This window comes from Brachionichthys hirsutus, chromosome 17 (genome assembly GCF_040956055.1).
Source record: "Brachionichthys hirsutus isolate HB-005 chromosome 17, CSIRO-AGI_Bhir_v1, whole genome shotgun sequence".
Classification (NCBI taxonomy): domain Eukaryota; kingdom Metazoa; phylum Chordata; class Actinopteri; order Lophiiformes; family Brachionichthyidae; genus Brachionichthys; species Brachionichthys hirsutus.
In genome coordinates, this window is record NC_090913.1 from 3,447,906 (window position 1) to 3,459,861 (window position 11,956).

General features: G+C 40.8%; 2 protein-coding genes across 2 annotated transcripts; one reads left to right on the forward strand and one right to left on the reverse strand.

Moving 5' to 3' along the window:
- Nucleotides 1–511: 511 nt before the first annotated feature.
- Nucleotides 512–6,166, forward strand: LOC137906433 (syntaxin-3-like). Its single transcript, XM_068750695.1, has 10 exons — nucleotides 512–541; nucleotides 820–894; nucleotides 972–1,071; nucleotides 1,403–1,477; nucleotides 1,890–1,960; nucleotides 2,386–2,494; nucleotides 3,087–3,160; nucleotides 3,833–3,967; nucleotides 4,638–4,748; nucleotides 6,089–6,166. Exons 1-10 carry the CDS (start codon nucleotides 512–514, stop codon nucleotides 6,164–6,166), a joined length of 858 nt encoding a protein of 285 aa, XP_068606796.1.
- A 3,556-nt stretch (nucleotides 6,167–9,722) lies between these two features.
- Nucleotides 9,723–11,944, reverse strand: LOC137906678 (thioredoxin reductase-like selenoprotein T1a). Its single transcript, XM_068750967.1, has 5 exons — nucleotides 11,922–11,944; nucleotides 11,554–11,730; nucleotides 10,526–10,670; nucleotides 9,998–10,085; nucleotides 9,723–9,844 (listed from the first exon to the last, which is right to left on the reverse strand). The coding sequence occupies exons 1-5, from the start codon at nucleotides 11,942–11,944 to the stop codon at nucleotides 9,723–9,725; spliced, it is 555 nt and encodes a 184-aa protein (XP_068607068.1).
- Nucleotides 11,945–11,956: the final 12 nt, after the last annotated feature.

Below are 11,956 nucleotides of genomic sequence, written 5' to 3' on the forward strand. Positions count from 1 at the left end.
CGGTGTAAATCCAATTAGGAGGGGAATGAGATGCTCGGCAGAGGTCTGTGCTTTTCTAGTTGTTATTATTAATATTAGTAGTAGTAGTAGTGGTAGTAGTAGTTGTATTCATTAATCTTCTTAAAGATGAGATGATCGGAATCGTCTCATCTTTTAATAATACTGTCCCCATTAACAGTTTTATTTAAATATAAATGCAAAATAATATAGATTTCCAGTCATCCACTATCCATACCCATTTTAAACCATCAACAACGGTGTTTTACAATGAAGTTGTAAGGGATGAGGGGGAGTAGAGAGGTTTATCGTCCTGGAAACTGTTGTCCTAATCCGTTCTTAGAGGATAGAGGCTTAGTGAGGCTTCAGGTTAACTTCACTACGAGTCCTGAGAGGAACGTCGACACAACGAAAACCTTCTGTTCACAAATCATTTGGAATTATTCTCTGCAACTCCTCACCACTTCCACAGCTATTCTGTCTGTCCATTTGTCTACCAATCTATCTTCTCAAGATGAAGGACCGCCTGGCGCAGCTAAAGGAGGTGAGTAGAAATAATTGTGTATTGTGTTGGAGAACCTGTAGCCCAGTCACTAGTAGTTATAAAGTGTGTGCATTATCACACATTGACTCATTTAGACTGATATCGACACGAGATGGCATTATCCATTAACATATAAACTGCATTCACCATTTATATATATTGTATATATTTGACAGATACATGCAGAAATTAGTGTTTTGAACTACGATAGATAGATAGATAACCCTCAAGTTCACCTTTGACCCCCTCCTTAATGAATTTGTGCATGTTTTCAACAGAACAGTGATGCTGGAGGGGATGAGGTTGTGCTTCCTGTTGAGAACGAGGCTTTTATGAATGATTTCTTTGCTCAGGTATCTATTGGATCCATCTTTTGCTCACATTGCTCCCATGTTGTTTTTACTGATCTGTGTCCGTCTGCGTGTTTCAGATTGAAGATATCCGTACCAGCATTGACAAGGTTGATGAAGGCGTCGCAGCGATTAAGAAACTCTACTCCACCATCTTGTCAGCCCCAACGTCCGACCAGAGTAACTGATGCATGAACAACACAGCCGCTATTTGCTTCATTTCCACTTGCTAAAGTGCTGGATGGTAGCAAAAGAGCTGTTCCACTTGATCTTGATGCTTTTTCGGGCCTCTGTTCGGGGTCTTCTTGTTGTTACGAGTGAGACAAGCTGAGATTTTAACCCCACGCAAGAGTTCTGCCTGCAGTGGAAATAGATTCGGTTCAGGTTTATGTAGGCAGGGATGTGTTCAAGAGTATTATAATGAGAGAAGGAAACGCACACATGCACAAAAATATTCAATATCTTGTCACGTTGATAACTTCCTGCTTTTCCTTCTTTGTTTGACTTTCAGAAACACAAGATGACGTTGAAGCCATAACAAATGAGATCAAGAAGTCAGCCAACAATGCAAGAAACAAACTAAAGAGTCAGTGTTTTTTCTTTTAACGTTCTGTTCAAGTTCACTAATGAGAACGGTCAGGTGTTCAGCCATGTTTCTTTCAGTCTTTCAGCAAGATATCACATATTTTTTTTATTAACAGGAGCTTTATACAACAATGAATGAAATGAATGAACAGGTGGAAATAGGTTTTTGGATTTCTAAGATTTCTAAAATTCTCAAGTGTAGATGCCCGTTGGCCAAAGACGGGTTTACCGTGGCTCGGATGATGCTGACAAAACAGATGAGGTAGTCAGTCCAAGCCAGCAGACAAAGGGAGAGTTCCAGGAATCAGGCAGAGTGTACAGTAAACATACTTTAGTTGTGTGCTTGCAGTGTAACAATGACAAATAAACTGTGACACTTTTTCTGTTTTTGCCTGTTCCATAATCTTCCTCAGGCATTGAGCGGCAGCTCGAGTCAAACACCGATGAGAGAGCGTCAGCCGATCGTAGGATACGCAAATCACAGGTCAGACAACAACGATGAATGGAGTTTACCTCAAATTCTACTGAGCTCAAAGTGGAAGTGGGTAGAGAGGTATCTTGCTGTTGTTGTTTTTAGCAGGTGGAAACTGTTCCCACTTGTAGGACGTGATACCTATAGGAAAAACTGCAAAGTACTTACTTCTATTCCTGTAATACTTGGCCTGTCTCAGTCTTTTAATCAACCTGCGGGAGAAAGAGAAGAAAAATGAAAGAGTTCTTAATTAGCAGATCAGTTCTCGATCACAGTTTAACGTGAACTCGCAAAAGATTCCAGAACAAACTTTGCTAGTATGGTTTGAATTCTTTCCACGGCCCTGTATGCATTTCACATTCTCATAAAGTTCATAGCTCATAGATGGATATATATATTTTTTACAGTGCATGTTACATGGATTTTTATTTCCCCAGCATGCCATCCTGGCCAAGAAGTTTGTAGAGGTGATGACAAAATACAACGAAGCACAAGTTGACTTCAGAGATAAGAGCAAAGGAAGAATCGCCAGACAGCTGGAGATCAGTGAGTGGCGGCACATTAATGCATCTAACAATCAGACAGAAGGAAGACGTGACCATTTGGTGAAAGTTTCAATCTGGACACATATTTTGGCATTTGAGTCTTTATGAATTACATTTAAATTTTGTTTTCTTTGTATCATACAATACCAGAATTAAGTATCCAAAAATGTGGTGCTTATACCATTAGTGAGTGTAATGGTGGTGACTCCCTTTTAATCATTCTGCCAACTGTAATTTATAAGTATTCTTTGCAAATAATTGCTTCACTGCAACTTGGTAATTAAATGTTAAGGGCCTCTGCCTTTCAAATATGCCTGTCTGTACTTGTTTTATTATTCTTTTAACACAATATAGACTGACATGCAGGAATAGCTAAATTAAGCAATTAAATTTGTACAAATTGAGGCAGAGCACACAGTCAAAGGATTCGACTATACAATCACTGAGAACGCACTCAAACAGGGATAAGTGGCAACTATGAGAAGCATCCCTCCACAGGGCTCGAACCTGCTCTTTACTTGGTCTGCATACCTTGCGGCTGTAAACGTAATTTTAACAGAATTTTAAACATTTGTTATTTTTGCTCATCACAGCGGGGAAAGCAACAACTGATGAGGAGCTAGAGGAGATGTTGGAGGGAGGCAACTCAGCTGTCTTCACTGCAGGGGTAAGGCTAACTCCATTAGCGCTGTAAAGATGATGAGAACTGGTGTCCTCATGTAAAACCGCAGTACATTTCTAGAACAAAATACACAGTTCATGAATGTATTCTGGTCACAGTTCTGTCGGGAAACGACTCTCCCGTTTTGGGGCTCCCTGCCCCGAGTGGCCCTACTACCACGAGGACCACATTCGTTTTAAGCTTCCACATTAGTTCCAGCTGATCTTTCAAACCTTGTACGGTGCCTTGCTCAAGGGAACCTCGGCAGTGGTCTGGAGATAGACTGGCCCCTCTTCAGCCACCAGTCCACACTTCCACATTTCGTCTGGGCTGGGGCTCGAACCGGTGGACGTCTCCGCTTCCCAACCCATTGAGCCACTCCCCCCCCCGATTTATACATTGTTCGATTTGGTGAAATACATTCTGTATTATCCTTTGAATCCATTTTAACTTAAAAGGTTGCAACCATTGATTATTGGCGCTTTGTATTGTAAATAAATTGATTGATTTCACTATCTTTTCATCACTTACATCTAAATTCCATGATGGTCGTGGAAATTCAAAAACAAAATGTTATTTTCTACCACTGACAGTAAAGTGAATACATGGCAAGACAAAGAGCTTCGCTTGTTTGCTTTCTGTATTCATTTCGATCCCCCCCCCCCCCTTCCTCCCCAGATCATGGACTCTAAGATTAACCAGCAGGCCCTGCATGAGATTGAAGCTCGTCACAAAGACATCATGAGACTGGAAAGCAGCATCAAAGAGCTCCATGACATGTTTGTGGATATTGCCATGTTGGTTGAGAACCAGGTACACACAAGGACACACCACAGAAATAAACCACCAGCATGTAGCATTTAGTGTATTGTTTTACGCCACTGTTGTATCCATGTGGGCTTTCTAAACTTGAAACGCAGGGAATTGGGAACACTCAAATCTGTCGTGCACTCCTGCAGAGTGCTCAGTTTCTCCAAGTCTTAATAGTCCTCGTCATTTTTATGCAAAGCACGAAACATTCCTGGAGATAAAATCCCACATTTTGGATTGATTCAACACAACGGATTAAAAACAGTCCAACTATTTACAGGGTTAACTGGTTAACAAGTAATTCAAGTACAGTTGCTATACCATGCCTGTGCCTGAAATACTAATGGTTTCTGCCAAAACAGGAGTTCAGTTCCACCCGCAATAGTGTGAGTACTGTATATTCTGCATTGAAAGGTCCACGTCACAAGAGACAACATAATTACAGCCTTCTCTTTGACTTCCTTTTCTAACACTCTTATTTTTTGGATGATATGTTGTTATTTTAGTTGATTGCTTTTGACTGTTTTCTCCCTTTGCTCCCTGCTCACTAAAAAAACGAGCATTCTCAATGACAGCTTTCTTTTACCACATCGCTACAATGCTTACGTCTGTAAATCGCTTTATCTGTGCTCTCCTCCTTCTCTTTGTTCTGTCCTGCGCTGCCCTCCTCTAGGGTGGCATGATTGACAGAATTGAGGGCAACATGGACCAATCAGTTGGCTTTGTAGAGAGGGCAGTGGCCGACACGAAAAAGGCAGCGAAATTCGAGCAGGAAGCACGCAGGGTAAGATGAAAGGGTTTTGAATGTGGGCTTGTTTCATCTGATCACTTTTTTTAAATACCTGACTTAACTGTATTTATACGTCTGATGTGGGGTTTCCATGTCTGCTTGTTATCAATTATTGCTTCTAAAAAAAAATTCATTAACACATTCCAATTGGACATCATCTATCCTGGATTACTTTTGTGATTACGAAATATCATTAGTTTTCTTTTATTCACTTTTAAAACTAATTTATTATTATCCATCCATTGTTTTTTAAGTTCACCATTTACTGTACTTAAAAGTTCGATATAATTGTCACTACTGTAAAATATGTTTGTCGTCTGCCAACAATATTGATTTTAATAATTGAGATACATTGAAAAGATAATTTATATTTATATTGAATAGCTGATGACCCAACACTGACCCCTGGGGGACACCACAAGCAACACCAAGTTCTTCAGAAATATATTCTCCCATTTTTACATACTGAGTTCTTGTTTGAAATGTAAAAGAAAAAATATTTTTCCTGACCTCATTCTGGAACCAATCTGGTTGAAATTGTGTCAAATTTCCTAAACATCGGTCAATAATCAACCAAGATATTAAGGAACAAATTTTGAAGCTCCATTGACTGCAATGTTTATGAAAATTTCAAAGTGATCCATAATCCAAGATCTCTTCTGGATCATCACCAAAAATCATCTGTTCCTGGTAATTGGAAATTTTACAGTACCCAAGGTTTGACCCACCAGAAAGAGGTTTTGTCTGTCTCTATGTGGGGTGAAATTGTGGAATGGCAAAATACTTACAGATTTAAATTATTTTACAAACGCATGGTCTTGTCTCAGTACAGAGAGGGCGTGGCTTAATGTTAATACTGGTCTATTATTTTAAACGCCTCTTTCTTACCATTATTAGTATGTAATTATGATTATGATTACAGACCTATGCAAACTATGCAGGATTGACTGGATGGTATATTTACCGGTAGCTGTTTTTTGGTTGATAAGGACCCAAAATCACCATATTAGTGTAGAAACATGGGAAACGTGAGTTTTTCACACTATGTCACCTTTATTCTAGTGAAATACCTTAGTTGTCTAATATGACGTAAAAAACAGTCAACATTAATTCGGATTTTATTGAATTCTAGATCATGTTTGGAATGTGTTGTTGTCATCTGTTCTCCAGTATTCTGGGTTTGGTCTTGAGCACCTGCTCAACATGGACAGAAATTAAATGTAATTGTCTTCAGTCATGGTTTGTCTTGCATGGCTTGAAGTACACTTAAGAGTTGCGCAGTGAGCAACGAGAATCTATTTTCCATCATGCTTCCTTTTTCTTCTCTTTTCCAGAAACAAATGATGATCTTCTGCTGCTGTGTGATTTTGGCTGTTATCTTTGGCTCATTCGTCTACAGCTTCTTCAAATAAAAAGCAACCATGGGGCCGCAGAGCAGCCGAATTCACGCTCTAAAGGATGAAAGGGCAACAGAATGACCCTAGAATGCCCTCCTGTCCTCTCAATATTAAAGATTTCACAGATATTAGATGTTTTGTATGAATTGTCTTAGAGAGTCGTGATGACTATCCCCGTTTCTGTCCCCCTAAAAGGTGTATTTTTAGGGCCGTTTTGAAGGAGGCCAAAGAGGTGCATGTTTTGAGGGCGGGAGTCAAACAGTTCCACCCTTAGGGGGCAGTATTATAAAAAGATGATTTACCCATGTGAGTCCTATAGGAGGGGGTAATCAGGTTGTTGTTTGAGCTCCAGCAGGTTGGCCAGCATGCCCCCCAATCCCCAACGTTGATGCATCACATTGAAAGAAATGTCGTTGAAACCGTCTTACAGACTCATCGATGAAAGAGAGAGATGAGCTGAATGGACATAGCAAAGCTCTTTGGTTACTTACTTCCACAGCTGAGGGGGGCATCTATTTCTTCAAATTTCCTCTTGTTGCCTGTGAAGAATAAAGAGATTGAGCTGCGTCAGGACAAAGAGTCAATCATATGTAAATGCAACTCCTGTACTTATACTACTTATTGGTTTGGTGATGGCGACTCAACATCTCTCTGGAACGGAAACAAGAGGCCAGATTCAGCTTTTCCTCACTTAATTTGCATGCTTTGTTTCCTGCCTTCCTCCAGTCTGTCTGCGATGCGGTTGCGCTCACAATAATGTCGCTGTAACATTTAGAATAATGAGATCAGATCTCCTAAAAGTTAAGGACAGCAAATCCTAATGAACATACAGTGAAACAACGCACGCCTGTATGTTGAACAAGGCTCCTCAAATACTTTTAATCACAGTGAATCAGTAACTGTGGATCCACACCTTCCATACCTTTGGGGTAATTGACAACATACACAAAATCCCCCCCAGCCATTTGCCGGTGCGTGCAGGAAGCCCTCCAGGAGCCGGACCCCCCTCACGCACTGGGACTCGGGGCTCCTGTACCGCAGGCCGCCACCGACGACAACAGCACCGTGCCGTCGACTTCGGCTGGGATTTCGATGGGCTCCTTGCTTTCATTCTCAGCCACACAAATAAAGAACTCAGACATTGTTTTGAAAGTTTGAACGATGAGAATGAGAGTCAGTTGGAAGAGCTCACAGTGAGGGTCATGTTGCTGTGCCTGTTTAATTGTCTTATCACACACACCTGTGTCTGCTTCTCGAGCCAGGGACCTGCGGCGTGCTGATTGGCTGCGGTCACCCCGGACGCACCTGAGACGGATTGAGCCAAATCACCGCCAGCCCCCTTTTTTTTAAAGCCCATTTATTTTCGTTACGAGCCGTGTTTCGTTGAAGTTAATTTGTTTCAATTTACCGGTAGACACCCGAGGCTTATAAATATGTGCGGCTTATTTTAGTACAAAATAAATATTTTGTTAAAATTCAGTGGGTGCGGCTTTTTTTCCAGGTGCAATTACGGTATATACTTCTTGATAAAAACCATTATTTTACTACAACTAAAATCTGAATGTTTCAATTTAGTCAAAACAAACCTCTTGTTGCCGTCTTGAGCTCTCACGGGCAGTTCCGACATTCTGCTGCTTGTTGTTGCTCGACTCAGTGAATGATGATGATGATGATGAATATATTTATTAGATAGAATGTTGGAGTACAAGTACAGTCAAACAGTAGCATGTTTTACAGTACAAATAGTCAAACATCCTGTCTAAGAGGAGCATTTCAAAAAAGCCCTTGCGGTCTTGTTTCCGTTGAAAGTTCTTAGTATATAAATCATCGACATTTAACAATACAATTAAAAATAAAACCAATATTAAATTACTCAATTCATGCAATGGATGGATGGAACCTGCCCCCTTTTATGCTCCTGGTTAGATTGGGCAAAACCATTACAACCATTGGGGGTGAAACACATCACAGAATCCACTCAAAACAATGTCAACATACCCCCATAAACATAATATGACCCAATCCCTTCATGACATAAACTAAACCATAAACTCCTTTAAACTTATCCACAAAACCATATAATTTGTATGTTTAGATCTTCACCTGATTACATTTGATTAACATAAAATTTCTGCTTGAAGTAGTCAAAGAGGGTTTTTTTTCTCGTATAACTACTAGAAAAAATCAGGGTTGTTCTGCTCCTTGTAGCTTGCAGGCATCCACGGTGGATGTGTGATTGTCTCAGTAACAGCGGCTTTACTCTCCTATGTTTTGTAAGCATTTTGTCATAATATGTGTCAAGAATATACCATGAGAAGTACCGTGAGAAGACAGAGAATACAATAGGACACTCTGGAGTTAATGATGTCATCACCAGCATCAGCATCATGATTGTCCTGCGTTATGTAGCTCTGTAAGGGATTTAAACCACTGTGCTTTAACTATATCTAGCAAAATCTAAACATTAAAGATGATTTAAAACAGTTGTCCACTGAAGTCACTGTCCTCCGTCAGGTGGGACATGGATATGAACGGGTGCAGCAGGGCCTCACGGGCGGACATCCTTTCAGCGGCGTCCAGGCGCAGCAGGCATTTGAGCAGGTCAACAAAAGCCCGCCGGTCCCAGAACTGGACCAGGTCGCCTCTCGGGTAGACCTGGATGGGGAGACGGATTCAGGCCAGTTGATCCTCTCAGAGACGGATCATCAACAGGTACCGGTTCTGCAACAAAGAGCGCTCCCATCAGGCAGCCTGTCCAGAGACGGGCCGCGCCAGTCGCCAGATGTCCCGCCTTGCACGGGGACGTCGTTTGTTTTTGTTTTCAGAGGAAACAATCATATCAGAATTTGTTTTGTGTTTCTGTGTGTTAATAGGTGTCAATATTTAGCACAACCGTTTAAATTGTTTTCTTGTGTGCAATGGAGTGCATTTATGGGATTTCAGATTTCATCACATACATTTTATTAAACATGCAAACCAAAAAAAATTAAAAAGCTTTGACCTTATGGTGGATTTCTCAGTTACCGTCGTTTCAGTGTTACCTTGTGCTCTTGTCCAAACTTTTACCTAGTGACTTCCTGATAATATAATGAACAGACCTCATGACGCAGGCTTCTTTAAAGGTGGAACCCAAAAAGCTGTTTCCCCCCCAAGGTGTCCTTAAACTGAACAGGGTCAGCCAACTACCAAAATCCACCATCACACAACAGCTACACAATTAAATCCTTACAATAGTATTTTATTAATCATCTCCACCTCATCCACATTATCAATATAAAAAAAAATTCAGAAGTCACACATATGTTACTTTCACAAGAATAATTACCGGTACCCAATCTAAGTGTTGCACTTCCGACAAGGCTGAACTACTTTTAGCACAAGCGCATCCAGTCTGTGCCGGCAGTCTTCCTGCCTTCAGCGCAGACCTTTAGATTAGAAGGTGACACTTCAACTAGTCAATAGGTCTCATTTGGACAGCAACACGATTAATATCAGTAAAAGAACAAGCTGTTAACAGTTCTGCACTTACACGGAGGGGCTTTTAGCTCCAGCCAGGAAGTTAAAAGTCAGTTTAGGAGAGGTGTGGTCCTGTGTTCATGTGAACATTCATCTTCATCTCGTTGTCCAAGATTTGCACAAGCTGCTGCATGGAGGGCAGGTGACCCGACTCTAGTTTTGACCACACTGGCACATCTAAAAGGAAGACGATACTCACTGTAATGTTTCATTGCCAGGAAACTGTACTAACAAAGCTAGTAAGACTTGCATGAACTGCATCGGAGAACGTGAGATCACCAAATGTCTCATGCAGTGGCATAGCAGTTTGATTCGGTCCAACAGACTCACCGTTTAGTGTCATTTCAAATGCGCCTGTAGACATCAAGTGGTTTTCAATCATATTGCTGAGGAAGAACACCATCATGCAAGCGTATATCTGAAAGAAAGCCAAAATGAAAAGTGTTTGTTTGCCAATAATCTAGTTTTGCATTCTCCTTTTTTTATGGCAGTTATTTGTACTGGCTTAGTTTTCAAGTTGCCAACTGCCTAAAGACATTCTGGAGTGAGTTTTCGGCAAGGTTTAACCTAGTTCAGATCAAATAAATACATACCTGATACACAAGTTACTTGCAAAAGAAGCAAACAACACGCGTCAGTTAATCAGCGACGGCGTTCTGCTAGAAAATGAGATGTCCAACCATGATATTACTTTATTAGGAAATATCTGACCCTCTCCTTCTCTAATTCTGGGGTTAAGGAACCTGAGCAAAATAATAGTCAACAACACCAACCTGAGGACATTACAAGACATCCCAAGGTGCTAAACCACATGTGCACAGCTATATGTGTTCCTTTCCTCCAATTTTCATCTGTAACGATTCCTGTAAAGCTTATCTTATTTCCCTGGCCCCACTCCCAGATGCCAGGGGCTTGCATTCCAAAGAGAGCGAAGGGGTCCTTGCCAATAATTATCACCCCAATCAGCAAAAGTTTGAACAGAGACAGGAATGAAGAAATGTGTCTGGGGGAACAAAAAACATCAAATGTATTTTAATACATTTTAGACATGCATCATAAAACAGACAGTGGCCTCTGAGGGTATAAAATCAATTTAGAGGCTTCCACATTTATTCACAGCTCACACGTGAGCTCATATTTTGTCTTAAGTTGGTCATGTTCCATAAATGTAACTTTCAGGCCTGAAAGTTGGCCATATTTACTTTAATGGCACAGGAGCACAACTAAAAAATCCTCTTAACATCTCAATAGTCAGAATCAAATGTTCAAATGTATTTACCCGAGTAGCATAAACAGAACGCATTTAGTCAACTGTGTAGGTTGGCTGCCTCCCATACAAGTAAAATATTTTTTAGATTATAATAATTGTACGCTGGGATGAGACGCTGCCTCGATGATGCCTATTTACCACCTGTAAACATGACTATCTGGTCTCTAAGGGGTTTAAATAGAGCCCTCTCAGTAGACTAAGGATGATACTTACATTGCGTAAGAGAGACAAACAAACCGCTTCTTTTTTCCAGGTGAGACCAAAGTACCTGGAGATTTATGTGATAAGGTGTGTTGAAAGTAACCCCCGGTTTACACTGCACAAATCTGTCTGGCATTCAAGTAAACTGAAAGGAAAATACAAAAACCCCTTTATCGGTTTAGCAGCTCAGGATGACTGAAAGTGTCATCGGTTGATTAAGCCTGTGCCAGCCCCCCCCCCCCCCCCCCCACTAGAAATGAAGAGGTTAACTGAAGGTCATGCCATGTAATAAGGCTGAATGAAAGAAAAGTCCATTTGCCCGGTTGTATCATTGCTCACTGTAAACGGCTCCAATAGAAGGATGAACATAATCCGATTGTAACATGACAGACCAACAAAACAGTCCCTTTCTTACCGATAGATTGGTATTGGGAGATAGTTGTCCCCTTCGATGCGGATGTCCGGGTACCGCTGGTATAAGGCCTGCTTGTACTCCTCAAACACCTGCTTGTAACCTCAGGAAATACAGTGCAAAGACACACAAACAATGAGATAGACCAAAGATAGAGCAGAGGTGAGGATTTTTAGATTCCTGGGAATCAACAACACAAGAGAATCAGTTAAATTACAGCTTACACTTGCAATATTGGTGAGGTAGTGTGAGATTTGTTTCAATTTTGTGATGAATACTTGCACAATATATAGGACAAAGAAGAACACAGAAATTCACAACAATGCAATGCTATCAAGGCGAGTGAATTGCGTTTCGTGACTTCCTCTCGCTTGCCGTATTTCAAGCGTATCATACGTATATAAAG